This window comes from Enhydra lutris, unplaced genomic scaffold, assembly GCF_002288905.1.
Source record: "Enhydra lutris kenyoni isolate GAN:26980312 unplaced genomic scaffold, ASM228890v2 scaffoldscaffold11, whole genome shotgun sequence".
Classification (NCBI taxonomy): Eukaryota; Metazoa; Chordata; class Mammalia; order Carnivora; family Mustelidae; genus Enhydra; species Enhydra lutris.
This window is the reverse complement of record NW_019154095.1, coordinates 1,402,237-1,426,471: the sequence shown is the minus strand read 5'-3', so window position 1 is coordinate 1,426,471 and position 24,235 is coordinate 1,402,237. Positions and strand designations below refer to the sequence as shown.

Here is a 24,235-nt window from a genome sequence, read left to right as displayed (position 1 = left end):
CACCACTGGGTATTTACCCTAGAGATACAGATGTAGTGACCGGAATGTCCACAGCAGCAATGGCCAGTGGCCAACTGTTCTCCAGAGAAGGACCCGATCATGGTGTGGGGAAGGGCACTGGATCTGGCCACTCTCGGGGAGACGCCCTCAGGCTGAGGCACAGAACACAAGCTGCCACCCTGCGGCAGGGGTGCTTGGGCAGCCCCATAGATGAAGCGATCCCAAGCCTGGTTCGTACACACGGAAGGTTGGAGCGCGTGTCACTGCCGATGCCGTGCGCCGTGTTCACTGCCCGAGGCGGGCGGGGCCGGTGCTGTAGGCAGGAGGGTCTGAGGTCGGGACGGTCTGCGCACAACCAGCACATCTCATCGCCTCGTTTCCACGTACCAGCCCTTACTTAGAAGGAGCACGTCCTTGGAGGAACGGTGGAGTCCAGTGCCGGGACAGTACACAGAGGGGACACTGGGGAAGTACGGCAGTGGCCGGAAGCAAGGAGAGGGCGAACGCAAGGACTGGGGCTGGTGTGCACTGCGGCTGCCTCACAGATCTGGGGCACCCTGAGTCTCAGAACATACCAGAACGTTCAGTGGTTCTGGCTCTTGTAACCACGGTCAGAGCACAAAGACTCTAGGAACTTGTACTAATAACTAACATGGATGGAGAGAAGGGGAGGCTCATCCTGACAACGGACGCAGAAGGAGGAATGGCGTGCGAGGAGGGACAGCTGGCCGGCGTCATGAGCAGGTGCCGGGAGGGTCGGCGGCCTGTACCGTGCAGACAGGCTTACAGGCTCCCCGTCCCCCCCTACACGACCCACTGTGACAGACAACACACCAGACCCACCCACGCTGAGGGAAGGTCTGAGCATAGGTGGCTGTCATCCCTCACCGGTGTCACTTATCAGCTCAGGGGGAAAGCGATGTGTAGGGAACTCAGGGAAGGAGGGATGAGACAGGTTCTTTTCCCAACTGTCCTCTGACATTAGCGCTGAGAGAGTGTGGAGCCCAGGGTCCCCGCAGCATCCCCTCCCATCAAGAGACGTAATTTTGAAAAAGTTCAGTCTCACGTCGGAAACGTCCTCCCCCAAGGGCTAAATACACCTGTTCCCTTGAGCCCCAGACAGAAGACCATGAACACTCAGTGGGCTGAACATGGTGTCCCTCTATTGGACCTACGTCACGACGGTGGCTCTAGGGCTCACCCGGTCTGTCTTACCTGATAAGCCGTCCGGATGCAGGTGGCCTGGACTGTGTGGAAGGGCCGTGTGCCCCGCCGTCCCTGATCCTCGTCACAGAGGTCCTCGTGCTGTCCCCTCTGTGACGAGGACCACGACTGCCCCCCCTAGACCAGCAGGAGGCGGGAAAGGGGCGAAGGGCGTCTGCTCTCAGGCGTCATCTGGGAAGGAAATGCACTGACTGAAGTCCGTGGTCAACCACCGTCCCTGTAACTGGCTCCAAATTAAAATGCAGAAAATCAGGGGCGCCTGGGGGGCTTAGTGGGTTAAAGCCTCTGCCTTGGGCTCAGGTCATGGCTCCAGGGCAGGGAGCCTGCTTCCCCTGCCCTCGCCACGCTCTCTGCTTATTTGTGGTCTCTGTCTCATAAGTAAATAAATAAATCCTTAAAAAAAAAAAATCACTTCGGTGAGGAAGCTCTTTCTGCACTTTACGTGTTTTGACGGACTACACGTCTCACATCTGAGACACATGCAAGTACAAAAGATAGAAAACGGGGTCCTGGCACGGGGTACCTCCCGCTGCCAAACCTTGGCTCCACACACAGAGGGCTTCTGTGGCCCCAGGGGCCCGCACTCTGGGTTTGTGTCGTGTGGAAATAAAGTCTCCGGGGTGGGCCGAACGGACTCGGGGATTTCTCGGGCAAGAACTGAGTTACTTTAACACGAACCAAAGACACGGCTGAAGTGTGGCCTCTCGCTCTGGTGGTTCCGCCTTCTGCGATCTCCGTGACTGGGAGGGTTACAAGTTACAGGAAACGTTTTCCCGGGTGAATGTCGACAGGGAATTTGGAGACTGAAGATGCGGACGTTTAAAAACGGGGGGTTCTAACTCCGGGTTAATGTCGACAGGGAATTTGGAGACTGAAGATGCGGACGTTTAAAAACGGGGGGTTCTACCTCCGGGTTAATGTCCGGGGTCCTCCAGCTGCTCTGGGGCTGCAGGCATAAAACACCGAAATAACGCTAAACCCAAGGGCCCTTGTCTGCGCCAGCTGCCCGAACAGGTGACCACCAGCCAGGAGGTGAGGAGGCCAAGGTCACGGTGCTGGCTGACCCCACGTCTGCAGACCCCTGCTTCCGTCTCGCCCTCTTGCCCCCACCACTGCCCAGTACGTTACTACTCCCTTCCAGATGCAGGCGAGCCTTACGCCAAGTGACAAAAGACCTCCGCTCCCCTCGCTGGGCTTGTGGCACGAGGTGAGGACAGTCCCCTCAAGGGGAAGGCGTCGGGCAGCTCCAGAAGGGTGTGGATCCCCTCCCCACCCACACCCTCCTGACGTGGCGCTCCAGCCGTCCTGAAAGGAGACTACCAGGCTCCGGATACCCTGGAGTCGATTCCAGAACATTCTACCTTCCGGGTCATTAGAAGAAAAGAGGTTCCCAGATCCCTCCCATCGCCGTAGTCTGGACAAGACCCAGGAAGACAACACGTGTGTCACACTCTAGCTACTGACAAAGGGGACCAGCGGTTTCAAACCTGTAAGCTCCCCCACTAGAGCGAAGCAAACGGTAACACGGGGTGAGTCACAGTCTGGGTGTCGTCCGCTTACTGGCAGGAGGCCTGAGCCCTGGCTCTGGGCGTCAGTCTGGCGGCTGGCACGGGGGCTCCGGGGTCCCACAGACGCGGCTGCTGTACGGGGACCTCCCGCCCGTCCCGCAAGCTCACGGGAACTCCACCGGGAAGGGGCAGCAGGGTGCGGGCGGGAAACAACACGCACCTGGTTTGGGGGCCCCAAGCATGGAGGTGCTCTGATCGCGGCATGCGGGGTGGCCCTCAGGCTCAAGGCCGGCCCCAGTCACCCCTGCACCTCATCCTGGGGTAGGGGCTCTGTGTCCCGCCTGCCGAAGCCTGGGGTCAGGGGACCCACGCACCTGTCAGGATGTCTGACTGGTGCCGAGCCTGGGCCAGCCCGAGCAGGAGCTACAGCATGATTACAGGGTCACGAAGGGATCTGCCGCCACCGGGGAGCCCTGGCGGGTGAGCGGCCAGTCAGGGGACGTCTCCACCATCCGATGGCACGAATGCAGAATGAGGCGGGCTTCTCCACTTTGCTGCTGGCCGCACGCGTGTTCACTGGATGGAACAAAGGGCAGGCGGGCTCCTGGGAGGACAGAGACATCTAACGATACTTTCCGTAGCGTCATGCCATCTGACGGCACGGACGTTGGCACCCACAGGGCAGAGAGGCCTGAAGACTGTCACGAGCCCTGCCAGCAGCTCAGCCAGCTTCCAGGCACTCCGGTTCCTCACCAAGAACACCCCCCGCAGCCACCCCCACCGCACCCCGTCCGGAACGATCTGTTCGCACATGTTGGCGAGTACCAGCTCTCCGAAGGGACCTTCTCCACGGCTGGCTCCGGACTCTGCGTCTGCTCGTCCCTCACCCGCTGTCCCACGCCAGGCACTGTGGCTACGCGGACGGGCGGACACAGACCCCGCCCTCAGCAGTGCGGTCGTCTGGGAGCCCGGGCTGTGACTCTGTCAGCGGGCAAGGACCTGCCGGTGGTTGTCCTGCGTCCTGAGCTGACGGTTGGCAACCTCAGCTCCGACACCAGAGGAGAAAGTCCCCGGGGACGCGTGGCTGTCCCACGTCTCCCAGAGGCAGGTCAGGTTCCTGATGTCCGTCTGTGAAAACAAACCTGCAGGGTCCCCGGCACGGTGCCAAGCAGAGGCCCGCGGCCCAGAGCTGCGGGCGTCAGCGGTGTGCGGGGCACTTGGAGGGGCCCGGGATCTACGGAGAGAGACGGGGGCACGGCCCCCCGCCCGCAGGGCGCTCAGAAACAGGGGAGCAGGGGCGGGGGCAGAGAAAACGCGCTCCGTCCCCTTGGCCGGGTTTGTGTCCCCACCTTGAACACCACAGCCTGGCTCCCAGGAGAAAGCGCAGGGCCGCGCGCTCATCCGGGACGCGTGACCTCCGCCTGAGGCCCGGCTGGAGAGCCCACGTCCTCGCTAGGGGCACAGCTTTCCCCCTCGGACACCCGGGCCAGGGCAGTCCAGCTAATGCTGCCAGGCCCGCCCGACTCCCGAGTCCCCAGCGCCTCCAGCTGCCGTGTGCGCCCACCCGCGGGGGATACGCAAGTCGCCCACTGCCCGGGCCGCAGGGGCCTTTCTGCTCGAAGCCTCAGCCTCGCACTAGCTAGCGCAGAGCTCGGGAGGGGCCGCACCCCCGGGAAGGCACCGCCAGTCCCTGCGCAGTGACGGCACGCGGTCCTCCATCCACTGGGTTCAGACGCCTCTTTCTACACAGACAGGCTGCTTCTGTGTCCCTCACAGTGTCCCTGGTCGGACGGAGCACTGACGTGGGGTGGGGGGGGGGGGCGAGCTCCTGCGCTCCCTGGCCTCGCCGTGCGCAAGAACAGCATCTCTGTGAAGATGCAGGGCGTCAAGGGGGAACTGGGGAAGGCCCAAGTCCTCATGCAGGTCAGACAAAAACGAAGGGGGTACCTGGGGGGCTCAGTGGGTAAAGCATCTGCCTTCGGCTCAGGTCACGATCTCGGGGTCCTGGGATCAAGCCCCGCACGGGGCTCCCTGCTCGGCGGGAACCCTACTTCTCCCCCTGCCCTCCCCTGCTCACGTGAGCTCTGTCAAATAAAATCTTAAGAAAAAAGCTAAATACTTGGTACCGTAACCCAAATTCTGAGCAGAGATGGAGCATCCGTCTGCCTCCCCCCGACGCAGGAGACCTGCACGGATGCGGACGGTATCGAGAGACAAGAACGGACATCCTTTCGAGTCTATAAACTTAAGTTACTTTATTACACCTCCGTCCCGTCAGAAAACACCAGTCGCACCAGCTCCGCAAGACAGCGCGTAACCGTGGGCAGCAGGAGCACGGGCCTTCCCAGCAGTCTCTGCAGGGACGTGGCGCGCCGGGCACTGCTGAGCTCCACAGCACGTCTTACAAGGAGATAAATAGGTATTGCACATCTTAACCTAAGCCCGATCCGAGAATCGAGGCAGCAGCACTGAGGACATGGCCCTGTGAGCTGCGGGTCCCGGGTGAGCGCAGGTCGGGCATCCCCACGACCAAGAAACACGTCGTTTTTGCAAACCTGTCTAAGGGACTTTCGATAAAAAATACATGTTTAATTGCACGGTCATGGCCAGAAGGAGAAGCGTGTGTGGGCCCCCACATGTCATGAGCTGCAACGGCCCACCTTCCTAACGTCTGCACTAAGGCTTCGCAGGCCTATTCTGTGCCCGTGTTCACGGCCTGACGGACACCCACTGGGGGCTGCCCCCCTGGAAGGAGGCGCTGCCGCAGGGACACAGGTGTCTGGGAAAGGCAGAGAGGCTGGCGAGCTCTAGAAGTGGGGTGCCCAGGTCTCCCCACACAGGTGCCAGGCTGCTGTAACTACCATCGGGCGTGGCATGGACAAGGCGACGGCCTCGGGACCCACCTCCAGGCGCCCAGCAAGGGCTGCTGCACAGGGAGCCAGGCCGCTGGCCTTGCCGTCCAGCCTTCAGCGCACAGCAGAAGGCGATGGCTGCCAGGCCTGGACACCCCCAGAAACCAGCCACCAGCCACAGGACCCACCGGCAACTCGGTCTACTTAAGACAGTTCTCCGGTCCAGACAAACCTGATGCCCACACACCTCCCTTGTTTGCCAAGGGAGCCACGGAACGTGCACACACTTCTTGTCCTCCTACAGATGCCCTGACCTACAAGCCTCGCAGGCCTCGCTGTCACGCACACGCCTGTCAGGCTGGATCCAGTCCCAGGTGGAGGGCCCTGCCCGTGGTCTCCACGCGCTCTCACCGCCTGACACGCGTGTGCACAGCGGGCCGCACGCTTCACGCAGGACGCTCTGACGAGAGGCACAAACAGGACACCCTACCAGCCCGGGGCAGGTCTCTCCAGCTAAGCGGGGCACCATGACTGGACAGGACCTAGGACACGCCGACCGTGGGACCAGAAAGACCACACTGGCGGCCACAGCGCCATGGACGGGAGCCTGTGGCCCGGCCTTCACCCCCCCACCCCTCGTCGGTGCTGCTCAGGGCCCCACACAGGCAGGCGTGCAGGAACAGATCACAGCAGGCAACCGGGTCAGAACGGCGAAACCCCGCCCCCGGAGGCAAACTGTGCCTTCCAGAACACGCGGCGGCTGCGTGGCAATTTACACACACGCCACAGTGGCTCGGACCTGGAAACCGTGCTGGGCTCAGAGTCTGTGCTGGGGGACCGTGGGGGGCGGGGCGCCGGTGGGCCCAGGGGCAGGAGCCGCAGCGCGCTGCGGTCTGGGCCCTGCGGCTACTGCCCCTTCTTGGGCGGCACCTGGCCGTCGGCCCCAGCAGGCCGGCTGCTCCTCGGTGCAGGCTGCGCGAAGTTCCAGTCCACGGGGCGCAGCAGCTGCTGCGTCTTCTTGTGGGTCCAGTAGGGGTTGATGACGAGCGTGAGCAGGCTGAGCCCGGCCAGGAAGAGCGCCAGGTGCAGCTGGTGCAGGCTTCCGAGCAGCCCGTCCCAGTGGCGCAGGCACACCCACCACATGTGGTAGGTCAGCACCATGCGGCAGTGGAACAGGTGCACCATCAGCCACTGGTTCAGCCTCCAGAGCCGCGAGTCCGACCAGCCAGCCTGTGGGCAGAACACACGCCGTCAGCGCTCCACCCCGCGTCCCCGCACGTGCGTGCCCTCCTCTCCCCGGGGTTCCTGGAGGACAGAGCCGCCCGCGTAGATGCACGGACGGTGGGGCCCTTCCGCTCCCTTCCGCTGTCCCTCCCATGAGCAGCGTCCGATCTTCTCTCCGGTCTCTCCGCAGAGCCCACATGTAACCCAACCACACTCCGACCAACGAGCTCCCACAGCACCGCAGCCGGGAGGAGGGACGTGGAGGGAGACACGTGTGTCCTGCCTGGAGTTCCCACACTTTCTCCCCAGGGGCCCATGGACACAGGCAGACGCAGACTTTCCCTGAAACAATTAAATTTACACTCAACTGGTTTCCAAGAGTCGAAGCCAAAAGTGAACAGAGAACTTGACGATGGCCCATAAGATAGCGGATACCAAGGTGGGACCTCACCAGGACCAGGAGAGCCGGGCACCAGGACAGCCAGCACTGGGACAGCCGGACTCCGGGATAGCCGGGCAGCGGGACAGCCACACACCACATTCCAGCACCCCCCAGACCTCCCACAAAGCAGCCTCTCCAGCCTTGTCTCTGCTGAACCCAAGCTACAAAACCTCCCCCAGGAGCTCCGTGCTGCAGGTGGCCCCCAGGGTGGGCAGGCAGCGTCTTTTTTGCAGAAGGAGCTCTGAGCGGGCCGCAGAGCATGGCCTCGGGAAAGGGAAGGGCTGCTCTTTAGGTGCGTCTGCCAAGTCCTGAAGAGGATGCAGGAAAGCCCAAAGACGTGGTTTTTAAACAATGAGGACGGACTCCTGACCTCTCACGGCACGAAAATGCATCCACGCGGCTCTGACCCAGGAAAACAAGAATCCATGGGCCTGATGACTCGGGAGAAATAAACTAATAAAAACAGAAACTCCCCTGTTGTCTGAAATACAGTGAACTTACCCAAAAATAACTGCACAAAACCTCCGCGTGGTCCACTACCTCAGAGCAGACGTACCTGTGCGTGTTTTCCAGTCGGCTGATGCCCCATCAGTGTGACACCCCACAGAGGCATCCTGCCCACTCCGGCAGAGTGTGAACACGACAAGGACGGGAAGCGAGGACGGGAGGGCCCACAGAAAGGCCCGTGGAGGCTCCAACAGCGCGCTCCCTCTCCGGGCACGCGTCCTCGGGCCTCCCGCGGGCAGCCCGCCGCGGAGTCCACAGCGATGGACACGGCTGTGCTCACGCAGCGCACCACCTTCAGACCCTGCGGGCAGCGTTTCCCATGATCACCAAGTACTTCATTTGCTCCAACCCTGTGTTTGGTGCCACTTAAGGGGGACCAGAGCCACGCACTTCCCGTGGACCCTGCTCTGTGGGAGCGATAAACACGCAGGAGTCAGGGCCAAGGCACAAATCCAAAACAAGTGCGGCCCCTCCAGAACGAAGGGACAGGGAAGAAGCTGAGACCCGGAGATCTGTGCTCATCAGTCCTGACGGCCATGTGACAGGAGGACAAAACCAAATGTGTCTGCTAACTGGTCTGTAAATCAGAGGGCGAGGCTACGGTTCTCCGAGGCTCCTGTCTGAAGGAGAAGCCACGACGGCCGTCAGCCCTCCATCAGCAAGAACCAGGTGCCCCAGCACTCCAGCGTGCTCCAGTCTGGTGAGAAACAGTGCGGACGGACCCTGCCAAGTGGCCCCATCCCAGGTCCACAGGCGGCGACGGACAGCACCTGGCACTGGCACGGGCGCATTGTTCACGTGCCCTCCTCTGACACCTACTGGTGGCACCGGCTGTAGCCTGGACGCACACAGGTGGGGACACCTGGCCCCAACTGCATGCATGGGCTCTGCTCACCTGTGCGAGCTCCACTGGACTTGGCTACACTGTTTCCCACGGGAACAAAGCATATGTCAGCCCCACACGGACTGCACCTGCAGAGCTCAGTCCATTGCCCGCATCTCCTCCCCTGTGCCCGCCTGCAGCTGGCCCAGCACCTGATTCCTACCAACGAGTGTGTATCTTCTGTGGGATTGTACAAGGAGACCATAGGTACACACTGCTCTAGCACAGAAATGCAGAAGGTTTGATGTTTCCCAAGTCAGATCGCTCCGTGGGAGAGAGGAGGCTTCCCATATGCAAACTCTGGGGGACCCAGGACAGAGCACGCCTCGAGGCCACCTCCCCATCACTCCTCCTTCACACTGAGCAGCACGGACTCCGTCCCACTTCACCATTCCCCCCAAATTCACAGAACGAAGGTCTCTTCTCCGTTATTCCCCTCACTGCTAAAGTGGCCTTCTTAAATTATTAACGTTCATATCACAAATACAAACTTGTCTGCATACAGTAATTAAGTTCCGAAAGCTTGGAGCTTGAAAACTGAGCCTTCTTTTTTTTTTTTTTTTAGATTTTATTTATTTATTTGAAACAGAGAGAGAGAGAGATCACAAGTATGCAGAGAAGCAGGCATAGAGAGAGAGAGGAGGAAGCAGGCTCCCCGCTGAGCAGAGAGCCCGATGTGGGCCCCGATCCCAGGACCCTGAGATCATGACCTGAGCTGAAGGCAGAGGCTTAACCCACTGAGCCACCCAGGCGCCCGAAAACTGAGCCTTCTTCAGCATAACTTGGGCACCGTCAGCTCGCGTCCCGTGTTACCACGTGCTCTGAGCAGGGACAGGGACAAAGTCACCGGTGACGGCCCGTACAGAGCGGCTGGGTGCAGCTCTGGCTCCCAGGGCTAGCGTCGCATAGCACATGTGCCCAGACGCCGACACAACCCCACTCACAGCACGGCCTGTCCTCTGTGGGCGAAAGTTACCCCGAGGTTCGAGTCCTGGGTCTTTCGTTCATTGACTCTAACCTTCCAGAATCAGTCAAGAAGGAAATGCGGAGAACAAACCCCTGCTGGAGGAGAGCCGGTGGTGTTTGCTAACTCCGCGCCTGTCCTTTGCTATCTCAGCAAATCAGACCTGACGGTCCAGGATTTCCTGAACCCAGGAGCCCCGCTGCGCATGACTCTGGCAGCTTCATTAAAAGCTTAAAATGATTTCAATACTGTAGGCCCCATTTATTTACATGTAATAGGAGGGAAACCTCAACAAGAAACAGCACATCTAGAAAACCTGCCCTAAGCTGCCCCAACTTGGGGTGAAGTTCTGGTGCTGGGGTCCGCTGGCTAGGCAGAGGGTGAGGGTGTTAGGAAGCGAGCACAGAGATCCCTTCGTCCATCCTGCACAAACAGCACCCAGCAAGCTGTAGAGACAGTAGAAAAATCCAAAACCAAGTCTCTCTCCCATGCCCACCCGCCGCTGGAGTCTGCCTTCGTCCCGAGGACGCCAAGGACCAGAGGCTGGTGGCCATGCCTGTCCCAGGCAGAGTGCATAGGAGAAGTATCTGTGAAACCATTCAACGCTGATCACCACTAGGGACTGGCAAGAAACAGGGAGATTTTTTCTTTCTCTTTTAAGACGTTCCTTCCAAAAATAACAAGAATTCCATAAAACTAATCGTCCATTTTCTTGAACACGTGTGTTACATCGCAGGCCCATCTTAAGGCGCAGGTCCCTGCTGACCACAGCAGTCCAGCCCATCCCTGAGAGCAGGCCGTACGGGGGCACATGGGACAGGACCGAAGGACCACAGGCTGTCTGTCCGGCACGGCCCCGACCATAGCCGACCACGACGCTGGTGCTGTGCTCATGGCCAGAGAACATAGGGAAGTCACGAGCCCTGCTCTCCGTCCTCGGAAAGCCCCTCTCCGTGGGGAGGACTCCCACAGGGAGAGAACGGGAAGCCGGAGGGCACAGGCAGGACACACTAGAGGTTCCCGAGTCATGGCTTCTTATCGCAACGACCCACGGCTGGACAGGTAGCCTCCGTGGTCACTCAGAGGTTGGATGGCTTGGCTTCCACTCCATTTACGGTCTCCAACCTTCCCCCAACCTTCACAGCCCAAGGACCTCAACCATCCCCAAACCCCGCATTCTGACGCTCTCTGCAGGGGCTCCACAGAGCGGCGGCTGCGGCTCCCAGCACACGCCCGGGTTCGCGGGCCAGCCCCGGCACCCCCCTGTGCCCGTGCTGCCCGGCCCGCCCACTCGCCGCGGTGCCCGTCCCTGCCCTCGCACGTCCTCCTGCGGCACCGGGCAGAGCCACCCCAGTCAACAGCGGCGAGGCCAGACACCAGCCCTGTGCCCTGCAAGCGTCTGCTGCGTGGGAGGCGTCCGCCCGCGGACATGGTAATTCACTCCACGTTCCCGAACCGCCTACCCCAGGGGACCTGAAGGCTCCGAGGAGTCTTCCCACTTCTCGATTTTCTCCTGAAGCTCACCATGGCATTAGCGACTGCTCAGGGACCTGAGCCATCCGTGGTGCCAGCATCAGACATCTGCTCAAGGAAAAGCAGTATTTCACGTTTCATACAAAATGCTCTGTGAACAGTGAGCCGAAAAAGACAGCAAGAAACGTGTGCTGAAGAAAGAACTCCGGAGTCTTGCCTGGACGCTTTGATATCAAAACGAGAACCAAGATGGGACGCAGGACCCACACAGGTTCCGAGAATACGCTTTCAGAAACAAACATGCCACAGATGCTGCACAAGGGAGGGTGTGAGGGCCCGACGCCCGGGCTGTGACACAACATTGCATCTGGAGACACAGAGCCACACGGCACGCGAGTGGGGACAGACGCCGGGACACGGCGGGCGGGAAGCCGGACCCAGCCGCCCGCAGATGCCCCGGCTCGGCACAAAGCCGCTTTGTGACAAATCCGAAATCTGAGAGAGGCTTCTGCATGCGAGGGGCCGTGGGCCACCCTCAACACAGCGGGGAGGGACCCTCCTGCAGCATAGGGTCAGGAGATGACCCCAGAAGAGGGAGGAGCTGGTGGTGTCCTACATCCCAACGCCCCTGGGGGCTCGTGGGGGACTGGCCTCCGTCCGGTCGGCCCTGGAGTTCTGACAGGTCCGGCACGGTCCAGTGGCCACAGCCCATGGGAAGAGAGGCAGTGGCTGGGCCGGCAGACCCCGCGGCTTCCGCCCCCCACTCCAGCTCCACGTGGAGGGGGCACACGGCCGGTGGCCCACAATCCCCCAGGAGGGACAGAGCCAGCAGAGAGCCCAGGACTTCCAGCTGGGCTGAGCAGCGGGGCCGGGTCTGTGTGGGGACAGCATGCGGAGCCTGAGAGACGGGCCGGCTTTGTCTGAGGCACAGACAGCAACAGCCTCAGGCGAGCATAGACTTGGGCCAAGGTCCACCTCCAAAAGCTGACCCCAAGGGACTGGGCGTAAATGTATCTGACAGAGAAGGATGCGTAACTGTCAGGAAGATACAGGTCACTGAAGTCACGAGAACGGCACACGAACAAAACGAGTTCAGCACAGACAGAAGATGCTTAAAAAAAAAAAAAACCAAGTCCCAAAAGGAAATCAAGGAGCTGAGAACACAGTAAAGGAACTGAAAATTTTACTAAAAGGCTCACCGACATGAGCCCCAGTTCAACGCCATCTGTACCAAAATCACAATGGCGCTCTCTGTGGAAACAGGAGAAACCATTCTAAAATTCACAGGAAACGGCAGAAAACCACAAACGGTCACCTGAGCCTTGAGAGAGAACACATGGAGGCACCACACGTCCTGAGTTCTAACCGTACGACAGAGCTGCTCCCAACGGCACGGTGCTGGCGCGAACGCGGGCACCGAGGCCGGAGCCCGGAAGAAAGTCCACTGTGGACACTCAGCTCGTCAGCCATGAAGGGGCCAAGAACCTACAACAGGGAAAGGACTGTCCCTCCAAAAGTGGTGCTGGGAACACTGGGCCATGTTCCTACACCAGACGCTACAGTCAGGATGGGCCGAAAGCTCACACGAAGACGGAACGCTAGCAGTCCCGGAAGGAGACAGGGACAGAGCTTCACGACCCTGGTCTGGGCAACGACTGCCCGGGCATGACACCAAGGGCATGGGCGAGAGAGAGACGAGTAAACTCGGACTGCGTGGAGCTGAAAGGCCCCAGTGGGGGGAAGGTACCCACAGACCACGTGAGCAGAACACGCGGCTCTCCATCGTGGGAAAAGGACTACAGGGCGCAAGGGGAGAGAAACCTCTGGTTCGAACACGGCGCAAGGCCGTGGACAGTTTGGAGGAGACACATGCACGGCCCACAGCCGCATGGAGGTGTCCAAGGGCACCGATCACCAGGGAGAAGCAAACAGAACCCACAGGGGCCTGCCACACACGGCCAGGATGGCCCGAATCCATGACACGCAGGAGACCAGGGCGGATGAGCACGCAGAGGCCGGGACCGGCCGGCGTCGCGGGCACGGGAGGGGGCAGCTGGGGGCAGGACAGCACACAGGTCAGCATCTCGGAGAACCACCCCATCACCCAGTCATCCCACTTCCGAGCACTCTCCCCAAACAACACCTGCCCCAGGACCTCGAGGAGTGGCGAATGCCTCCCCATCTCACAGCAGCGCTGTTCGCCACGGCTAAGACGCGCCCCCACCCCGGGTCCCTGCAGCGGATGCACGGACACACCACATGGCTGCCCGGGCCGGGTGCAAGAGATGGGGGGGACACTGATCCCCGGGCAGGGCTGGGAGCCTGTGAGATCCACAGCGATTACAGCGAGGGACACGGAGTTCAGCCGGGAGGAGCTCCCCACGGACTCTGACACTGCGACTCAGTCTGGGGTGACCGCGGAGCGCAGCACCCACAGAGCTGTCGTCCAGGCACGCCACAGGCCAGGCCCCCGCGAACCGCCGGGAATGCTCACCTTTAAGAGCATCCAGGACACGCAGGTGAAGGGGGTGCTGGCCTCCAGCAGCAGCGTGATCATCGCCAGGTAGTGGCCGGCTCCCAGGTTCACCACGGAGCCCAGAAAGCCAAGGAAGGCGAAGAGATGGTGGACGGCCAGGAACAAGTCAAACGTGCGGAAGAGCGCGTTGGACAGGTGAACCGCCACGTTCTCGAAGAAGAAGAAGCCGGTGGCCGTGGCGATGTGGAACCAGCACCAGTTCTGCTGGCCGCGGGCCTTGTCGGCGTGCAGCACGGGGTCCGCCAGCAGGGCCCACAGGCCTGCCGCCGTGCTCTGAACGCCAAACACGGCGCGTGTGGCCGCCAGGTCCCAGAAGACCTTCTCTCTGGCCGCCAGAGAGCGGTACGTGGCATTGAGGGAGGATGACAGCTGGTGACAGACCACGAAGACACCCAGGTAGAAGACGAAGCCGGCGACCGCCAGCGTGGCACGGACCTTCCAGGAGGTGTAGTCCAGGTCAAAGACGCTCTCTGCCGTTCCCCCCTCGCTCCCAGGAGTCATCGTCCTTGCAGAGTCTACCATGGGCATCCCAGGAACACAGTGTCAGTGTGGGGGCCTTGGCGGTCCGCATGAACTCACGGAAACCTGCAGAAAGGACAGGTCACTCCACGTGGACGAGGCAGGAGCAAGCCCACAGCCCCCTCCAGCGTGACCGACATGCTGCTGTCGTGAAGATTTCCACACCCTCTTCCCCGTAACTGAAGGCACACGACCCCACAAGAGAACCCTGCCAGGGGCCCTGCACGAGGCCAGGGGCGGAGCCAACAGCATGCACCATCCCGGACCCAACCGCGGGCCCACCCAGGGTCACGCCACACTCCCGGGGGTGACGTGCGTTCAGTCATGTGGCTGCTGGTTCCGCTGCAGCTTCCCGGCCAGGGTCATCTGCAGTCTGAAGGGCTGCTAGCGTCTGTGGTGCCAGCGGGGGCATGGCCACACGCCAGAGCCCGTGTCCCACGGGCTGGCCTCCCATGCCCGTGGATTGTGGCAGGTGCTCACAGACGCTCCATCAAGAGCACAGCCCTTACCATAACCCCAGGAGAGCCTGCATCCCTGATCTTGTCTGCTGACCTGCCACATGGCACCAAGTCCACCCTTGGTCCCCCATGGGAAGCATGCGCAAGGCCCGGACCAGAGGGGGCAAGGGCAGCCGCGCACGCCCATGCATGGACTGCAGAAGGACCATTTTCCACGGAAGGACCGCGGAAACTGCTCTCCCTGCGGCTTGGTGCCGGGTTCCCACCCTGGACCACATCACCGTCAGGGCCACGTGCAGCTCTCCAACTCAAGTAACTCCACTTCTGACCACGAAAACAACTCCCTCCACTTCATCCGTAAAAACATGAACGGGGCACGTGACCCAAGGGCTGTGGGTAGAGATTATCACTGCCCTGTTTCCAAAACTCCTATTCTCCTACCAATGGCTGCCTACAGGAAGAGAAAATGTCACAAACACGCTTACTAATCAAGAAATACGTTCAGCGGAAAACGCCGCTCACTATTCTCTGTAACAACGTGAAAACAAAAGTTCATTCTTCCAATGCCCAGAAACATGAACTATCTCCTCTCACAACCAACTGTCTTCCTATCCCCACACAGGTTCGACAAAACTTGGAGATCACGTGAAAAGGAACCTCAAATCTGATTTCCAGGAGCGTTAAGAAGTGTCCTGCCTCCGTGTTCAAAGACAGCTGTCGTAGGGGTGACACTAGTTAGGAAGACAGACGGACCCCAGTTACCCCTGGAAGAACGTCGTGCAGGTCTGTGCTCCCGGCCGATCAAGTCTGAGCCAGGCGCTTTCAGGACCCCATGCTGCACCCCGCTCCCTGCTCCCGCCCTACTGAGGCTTCTACTTCCTTGGAAGCCCGTCTCCCTTATTACTTCTGGGCTTCTGCTCCTCCTGGATCCCCTACCGGGTCCCCTACCTCAGAGTCCATCACCTGCCCCACCCATCAGCCCCTCTAACCTTTCAGATCTCAGCATCCGTGCTGTTTCTCCAGAAGCCCTCTCAGACCAGAGCAAGTGCCACAGACCACCCACCCTCCGGCCCCTCCACCACTGTATCTAGACACGTGTCTGACCACTGCTGCTGGGACCCCAACCTCCCCCAGACCAGCAGCTCTGAGCCCAGAGCCATGCCCACCTGTCCATCTCTGCACCCCCACTGCCTGATCCAGCACTTGGCACAGAGGACGAGCTCAAGAAGCACTCACTGAACATGAGCACAGATTTCAAATTACGCGTACTAGTCAAATTTATCTAAGTTTGGACATGTTTTGTTTGTAAAAGCGCGAACGCCAGAGTCTCGAGTCTTCTAAACAAGCTCCCTATGTCGGACTTCAGAGAGAGGACCCCAGGATCAGGGGCTCACCAAGGGGCCTCAGGGGCCTGGCCTGCAGGCGCCCCCTGGTTCCCCCAGCTCTACAGGGGCTTGCCGTATTGGGCACTTCCCCGGGGAGCCGAGGGCTGTCCCCCACATCTGGCGAATGATGAGCTTGCAGGGGAATCGGGCTGCCCATAGCGCAGCCATGACCCTCTGACCTCGGGAGACACCATGTTGAGCGGAGCCTAGAGCCACAAGCATTAGACCAGCTGTTGTTCTGTGACTACTCAGCAAAAAGCAGCAAAACGGCTCTTCTGCCCAGATGGTCACCACGACTAGTCAGGATGCAGAGAGTACTAGCTCGTTAAACCCAAACTACAAAGGAACCATTTCTAACCACTGAACGCCTGGATTTGATAATGCTCCCAGAATCAAAGGCCAAAGCCACGGAAGTGTTCGTTTCCCTATTTCTCAGTGAACACGAGAACTCCTCCGGGAGCAGGAGTCTGATTCAGGGAGAAAAGACGAGACCACATTCATTCGCTGACTTTGCACAGGCTGGCGAGAGCACTTGGCTCTGGGTACCTGTGCACAGGTGTGTGCACGTCTCTCCCCCTGGATGTTCTGACATCTCAAAACCTCCCTGCCTGGGGAGACTGCCCGCCCAGGCCCAGCCCACTCTTAGGGAACAGCAAAGCAGGGAACGGACCCATCAGAGCCTGGCCTCCCCCACCCTCACCGCACCAGGCGCAGCACCCTCTGCCCAGACTCCCCACCATCCGCACCAGGAGCAGCGTTCCTCTGCCTAGATCATCCCAGGCTGCCACCCCCATCACCCGAAGCCACCGAAACTGTTCAAAGCAGCCAGTCCCGAATCATTCATCCCGTCCTGCCTGCCCATCCCATGGAAACCCCATCGGAGATCATGGTCTCAGTCCTCCCCTGCCTCCGGACCTAGTGCTTACCCCGGCGGGGCCCAGCATGGGGGTGGCCTGGCGTGCCTTCCTCTCTAGGGCCCACGAGCGTGCTGACCTTGGTTTTCCGGAGCCCCTGCTCCGTGCCCTCCTGCAGCTGCACAGGCCCCATAGGAGCACCCAGAACAATCTGGTTGTGCAGTACATCTCCGGCTCACCCCTGAGAGTGGGGAATACGACATGTACAGGCGCCGAGCCACTTCCGGCCAGCCGTCTCCAGGGCTCGGGAGCACAGTGACCAGCATAAGGCTGCCCTGGCAGCACCGCCAACTCTGAGAAAACACGGACTCTGCCCAACACTGCTTCTTGCACTTTTCCCCAAGTCAGTCACGAGATCCGGGCTACAGTTCCTACTTCGCCACGATTGCATCAATGTGCTTTTAGCCAAGTCATCGAACTCCTGGGGCACCTCGGCCTTGAAAGCGGAGGGGCCCCGTGACTCCAGGACTCAGGCTCGCCCCAGCGGAAGCGGCCAGGACAGGCGTTATTCAAGGAGCTCCGGGTCGGGAGTGAGGGACTCGGGGGGGCCAGGGCCCAAGGAACACAAACAGTGGGCTCTGATCTTGGTTCCACTACTCAGGCGCTAAGAAAACATGTTTCACAACCGTCGGGGGCCCTGGTTTCTGACGAGAACAAAAAGCGTACACAGAAATGCAGGACAGCGGGACGGTGCTTACTAACACGAGGTGCCTATTACGTGCCAGACACACCGCACTAGGTCATTTAGTTTTTGTTTCCAGTTTCCCTAGCAAGCCCAGGCCCAGCCCCCTTGTTCTGGACTGGATCGGCACCTGTCAGGGGCCGCGGAGCTCCGGTCCCCGCGGCACGCAGATCACCGGCATAGGCTCTGGCAAGGGCGGGTGTCTCCCCTGCCTGTGCAACACGCCCGGGCCAGGGCCACCTCCAGACTCTGCCTTGACCGCCCTGGAGTGACGGTCTGCGTGGCCGGGTGCCTGCAGCAGGTGCAGAGCCGCTGTGCCGGCACGGTCTCCGGTCCCCGTCTGGTCACAGAAACCGTGGACTCGGCAGTGGGATGGGTGAGTATCTTCCTTCTCCCAAACAGGCTAGCGGAACCTGTGTCCCATGTGCCTGAACGGTTTGACAAGCGAGCAGATGCAATTAAATCGCATTATCCTGCTGGAGAGAAACCCTGAAAGCAGGCCCCTGTGAGCCCCGGTCTCCTGCTGCCCCTCCTGCCGTCCCTGCTCCCCACCCAGCAGCAGGGGGACAGGAGGGGACCTGATGCTCCGGGAGGGGAGCCCCCGTGCACCGTCCTGGGTGGTTATGGGGCAGGTGGCCGCTAGCCAATCACGAAGGCTCCTGAGTGCTTAGGATGAGGCTGGAGCACAGGCTCGTTCCTGCGGCCACATGTGCTCAAGTCCCTAACAGTGCGACCCTGAGGCAAGGATGGGAGGAACAGGGCTCAGGGGGAGGCCCACATAAAGCAGGCCATGGGCGGCGCAGGCACTGCCCTGGGCAATGGAGACTGGTGGCAAGGGCTCAGGAACCCAGGAAAAGCCTCGGGCTCCAAAGGGCACACGGCGCACCTGCGGCTGGCGGCCAGGTCTGCGAGCCTCCTGGACAGCGTTCTGGGACGTTCTCGGGTGGGAGCACAGAGCTGCAGACAGGCCGGAGCCGGAGCTGGCACAGACGCACCAGTGAGAGAAACGGGGACAGCTCACCAACACCCCCGTTCTCTCCCCATTCTGATCCCCACGCCGGCTGCAAACCTGGCCTCATGGGCTCTGACACAGCTGCCACGTGGTGTCTCCCAGCAGCCGGCACCACGGGTGTCTTGGGGTCTGCTGAGCCGGGCCGGGAGGCTCCAGCGAGGGGAGCCACCATGCGACCATGGCCAGGCCGAGGGTCACAGGAACCTGCAGGGACCCAGTTGGGGCAGCAAGTCGGCCTCCCCGAGCCCTGGGGAGGTACTGCCATCCCTTCCACAGCGTTGCAACGTGACCCAAATCCCTGCACCCACAAAACCAGCCAAGCTCTGTTCCAGAAAGGCAGTGCAGACAGGGTGGGACAGAATGGCATTCCTCCTCTTATCTCCTATTGGCCTGCCAGCCAGACCACAACCCCCTGACGGCATCCCCCAGATGGCACGGGGGACACCGGGTCACCACTGTACCGCTGCCGCATACCCACCCCTGAGGTGGGAGGGCCTCTCACGTGGCCTGGAGTGCAGGCGTCGTCACAGCTCCCTCCCGGGCACCCCAGGAGGCCCAGTGGCTCACACTCAGCCCTTCTTCTCCGTGGAAGGCTCTGGGTCCCGGGCACTCCAGCTCTGCCTCTCCGTGGTGGGAGAGCGGCAGCCGGGAGGCACTGGCTCCTGGAGGGCCGAGAGTCCCGCTCCCGACTCTCTGAGGGCCTTCGCTGTCTTTGTGAAGAATCTACCTACAAACCATGTCTTTGTCTCTCGTGTAAGATTCAGTGGATCCAGCGGACGCACTACATGGAACCAGGCATTTAAAAAAAGAATTCCTGAGTGAGAGTTTCAGGGCTGTGGCGACCCGGCGGCCGCGTCTCCAGGGATGGGATCTGCTGCCACCAGGACCCCAGCAGCTCTATCTGACACCCACAGACGAGTTCGTGGAGGGCTAAAGCTACTGCCACGGATACCAGCATTTTCCTATCTGACTGCGATAACTAATTAAAACTTGGAAAAGAAATAAAAAAGATGAAAGAAAAGTTGAATGCTTTCCTGTCCACCCCCTGAGGATCACCAGACTATGCGAGAGGTGATGGTCACTGGCCCCCGCGGACCAGCCATGTCAGCTGGCGGGGTGGTAGGTCCGAGGACGACACCAAGGGGCTGTAATCTCCCTCCCTCTCCGCCCAGGGGGAAAGAGCCAGTGCAAAGGCTGCGGTTCCACCAGCGCCCGCGAACCCCATGAGCTGATCCGGGCCCTCCCCTCCTTCACTGGCTTGACTGGCCTTGTCTTCCCGCCGGGTCCACCTTCCCGAGATCGAAAGTAACTGACGTGGGCTCCCCATTTGTGTGAGAATTACGTTTGCAACATTTTGAGAATTGTGCCTTGGCAGTGTGTAGAAGTATCTCTTCCAAAAGCCAAAGAAACAGAGACTCAAGGAACAAAATTTAGGAACCACGAGCAGCGTAAAAACACAAAAATAAAACTCTGTAACCCCCTAAGGCAGCCCCGGGGCGCACGACTGCTCTGGGTTCGATCCTTCGCTGATACAACCATTTCACTCAATACAAACTCCCATTTTTCCCCATGAAAAGGGATCAGGCACACACACCCCACCTTGCTCCTGCGGCTTTCCCTTCTGCAGTCTGGGACTCAGTTTCCCTTGTGAATCAACCCTACTGTACAGAGCCTTTCCTCTGGCCCCCAGACCCGTCCCCGCCCAGAACTGCTCTGCTCCATCCCACGCCTCACGCTCAGCTTGTTTTTTAGGGACAGCAGGTGCTCAGCAAGAACCTGCACAGAAAACAGAGCCTGGAAGCTGCTCCTAGAAGGCTCACAGCTGCGGCCCGGCTCCTTCCCGACCCCCAGCACTGACCTGCACAGGGCTCCCCTGGACGCGGGGGGCTCCCCTGCACAGGAGTAACTCGCAAACCCGGTGGCTGGAGCCCTGCCCTGCGCGTCCCCGCCTCCCAGTCCAAGCCGGGGCCTGGCTCGTGCCGCGCGCACCCACACAGCGCAGCACCGGAGGGGAGCACCGGCCCGACCCCGGCGGAGAAGAGGCCCACCCCGCCCGCTCGGCCCCGTGACCCGCTCAGCCCCGCGCTCCCCGGTCGCGCACCGCTCTGGCACTCAGCCGCCGCCGCCGCCGCCGCCTTCGTCACGACCCCGCCGCAAACACAACCGCGCAGGCGCACCTCCGCTGGGCGGGGCCTATGGCGGGGCCGGGCGAAACCGCGCGCGGCGGGGGTGGGCGGACCGGACGGAACCACGCGCGGGGGGGACCGCCCCGGGAGAAGTTCGCGGACCGGAAGTACGGCCCCTGCCGGGCCTCCCGCCCTCTCTGGAGTGCGCTGATCCCGGGTGCCCTTGTCAGGTCCCGGGATGACCCGGGGAGAAGGGAGTCTGTAGGGAGGAGGGGGGAGTCTGAGCGGACCGCGCGGAGCCCCTGCTGGAACCCCACCGCGACCCTAGAAGCGCAGGGATGCGGCCTGGGAAGGGGAGGGCTGCGCGGGAAGCCCCGGCCAGCCTGTGGCTATGACCATCTGAACCCGCAACAAGGAGCTGAGGCCGCGAGCGCTCACGCCCAGTAGCACCTCCCCGGCTGCCCTGTGCTTGCTAAAGGCCAACCGCTCCCGACCTTCAGTCCGGCGCGGTGAGCGCCCGCAGCGTGCGGCCCAGGTGCGGGTCTCGGTGGCGCGAGCGTGAGTGTGAGCGCGCACCTCGTGTGAGGCTTGCAGAGCCCGCCTCAGCGTCCTTTGGGGGGTCTCCTCCCCGGAGCAGGGGCTGTTACCTCCCCCGGACCCTGGACAAAGGAGACGAAGTTGTCTACCGGCTCCGGGTTTCCAAAGCTTTTCAGGGTGCACGGTCTCAGAGGTCAGCTCTCGTCTCCTGGCCCTCAGAGTCCGCATCTGTGAAGCGGAAAACAGGCCGTGTCCACCTTGAATATGGCCCAGAGGTAGACGTTGGGACAGGAACAGCAGCTGGCATGAGCATTGGGCACCTGCTCCTTAATAACAGAAATAATCGTCAGATGATGCGTGGAAACAGGTTTATGAACTGTGAACTGGGTGCAAAACCTTAGGTGTCCTTGTGTCCACCTTCCAGCTAAGGAAGACTCTAGAATGAGATTTCTAGGGAAAAGGCAAAGTTTGCCGCCCTTGCCTGTGGCCCCGATTTCTTTCACGGTTCGCTGTACAAGGACCAGCCCCCAGAAGACAGAGTCGGGGACTTCGAATTGGGGGTTTTGTCTTTGAGCATAGATGGCCAGGCTTTGGAGAGCCCGGAGCAGCCGCATCGTGTGTAAAACACCTGGCTCTGCAGTGAGACAGACCTGGGCTCCCGAACCCCCCGCTTCGAGAAGTTGGTGTGCACCCTTTGAACCTCAGAGCCGTGACCTCCCTACAGAAACGTGGCAGCAGCTGGTGGGTGCTCTGGGGTCTCCCCAGGGCTCTGACTCATGGGGCGCAGGGGCTCCCTGTACCATACAGCAGGGCCCTCACCCCTGAAAACCCCCACTGAAGCCTTTTCTTTCTTTACTGGCTTAACTCCCCAGACATTTTGTATTTTTATATGCTGATCTTACTTCTTTGTTATTTTCTGTGTCTTCTGACCAAAATGTGACCTGCATGAAGGGGGACTTGGTTCTGTCCCCCTTCTATCCCCAGCACTTAGGGAAGTATAAGGAACAAGGATGGTGCCTTCTACTCTGCAGTCTTTAAAGTGTAGTGCCGTAGTGCCGAGGTCAGTGCTAAAAACTAGGCGCAAGGGATGCCTGGGGGGCTCAGTCAGTGCAGCATCTGCTTTCAGCTCGGGTCATGATCCCAGAGTCTTGGGATCAAGCCCCACATTGGGCTCTGCTCAGCAGGAAGCCTGCTTCTCCCTCTCCCTGCCACTCCCCCTGCTTGTACTCTCTCTTTCCCTCCCCAACAAATAAATAAATAAAATGTTTAAAAAAAAAAAAAAAGAGGCAGGTAAAGCTGGTGATAAATAACCAGGTGGAACCCCGAGACTGAATAAAATGCAGCCCGATTTCTGCGCACACATGACCCATGGGACTCTCCTCCCACGGGGCTCCCCATGTGTCCAGCCGGGTCCCTCACCTCTTCCCTCCCCTGGAGAGGACAACAGATGTACATGCGTGAGGCACCCGGGCAAGGGCTTTCCGAAATGGTTCACTTGGGCCCTGTGAGTCTGGCACATTCTCAGGGGCTCGTAGGCGGACCGGCATGTCTCCTCGGTAAGAAAACCAGTGCTCAGCATGGGTGAGGCCGAGGAACTTGTCTAACTACCCTCAGTGGCCAAACAAGAAAGCTGAGTTTTGAAACATGAGGCGATGAGGTGTTTGGAGGCGATAGAAATGGGCTCTTTGGGGGAAGGGGACTGTTGCAATGTTCCCTTTCTGTTCTGATGGTATAAGCAATACAGGCTTGGTTAAGCAAAAGACAGATTTTTAAAAGACACCTGCAGAGGGCTGCTGAGCTCTCTCTCCTCCCGCCCATAAGCAGCAGCTGGGATGGCCGAGTTCTCACGGGGGGAAGTTCCCTGCTTTAGACCAAGGGCTTCTCACTGGAGAGCTCGGTTAGCTGCGCGAGAGACAGATTCCAAACAGGAATTCAAGCGTCGGACCCTGGTTCATGATCTGCAGACAACAGACACCCCCCCTGCCCCACAGGAGTCTCACAACATCCGTCCTTCCGGGGGTAGGTGGCCGCCCCAGCTCCATGGAGCTGCTCCCAGACGGGCTCTCCTGGGGGTCCTCTAACCCCAAGTCTCGGATCTAGGGCTCTGCTCTGGATGGTCAGTCCTGCTGAGCGACCCCCGCCCGGCTGCTGTCACCCTGGCCTGCTTCTGCAAGAATGCTGTTCGGCTGGTCCAGCAAGAGAGGCCTGGCCTTGGTGTTGCCCAGCTGCCAGCGCCTGGACACACACCCGCTTGTGCCCGCCGGCCGCAAAGCCCACCAGAGGGGCACCCTACTTACAGTGCTAGTTTCCTGAATAAAATCCACATCAGCATTTTTAAACAAGTGTTATGGATAATATTTTCTTCTAATAAATATGGCATCATGAAAGCATTTTCGAAGGAAAAAAACATTTGTCCAAGAAAACCGCATCTTGCTGGAATCACTCCTGCTTCAATGAGTACTCGCTGTGTCCGCCTCTTTGTTCTGAGAAGCGTGATCTTGAACCACAAGCCACGGTGCCTGAGGCTCACGTCCAGGGTTTTCCGAGGGCTCGGAACCTGGCTCCCCCTGCCTCGGCTGGTGGTGTGACCTTGGAAGGGCTGAGTAATGTCTGAGCCACAGATGTAAAAAGCTGAGACTGGTCTCAAGTCTCTTGGAACACCAAGGCCTCTGCCGAGTGCCTGTTGGCTAAGCCAAGGCAGGGCTCTCTCTGTGGAAAATGATGACCTGCGACCTAATGACTGTCATCCCAGGGCACAAAGAATCTTTCCGTCTCGGTTGGCCAAACAGATGACCACAACAGCCAACGTTTAAAAAAAAAATACCTTGATAAAGACTATGTTTGTTCAAGGGCCAGGAGGCCAGGTTGTTCTTGAGGGCCTATCCAAGCAGGCCACTATCTGCCCCACCTCTCCTGGGGGACATCGGGCAAGGTGGGCACCTTCAGTGTTCACAGCTGGTGAGGTGGGGGGAGGGGCCTGGAGATGCTG

At 60.2% G+C, this 24,235-nt stretch overlaps 1 protein-coding gene across 1 annotated transcript; it reads right to left on the bottom strand.

Annotated features, from left to right (window-relative positions):
• Nucleotides 1-4,967: 4,967 nt before the first annotated feature.
• On the bottom strand, nt 4,968-20,714 carry LOC111144518 (CLN8, transmembrane ER and ERGIC protein). The gene is made up of 3 exons (XM_022498836.1): nt 20,685-20,714; nt 13,572-14,198; nt 4,968-6,814 (listed from the first exon to the last, which is right to left on the bottom strand). Exons 2-3 carry the CDS (start codon nt 14,139-14,141, stop codon nt 6,491-6,493), a joined length of 894 nt encoding a protein of 297 aa, XP_022354544.1. The 5' UTR covers nt 14,142-14,198; nt 20,685-20,714; the 3' UTR covers nt 4,968-6,490.
• Nucleotides 20,715-24,235: the final 3,521 nt, after the last annotated feature.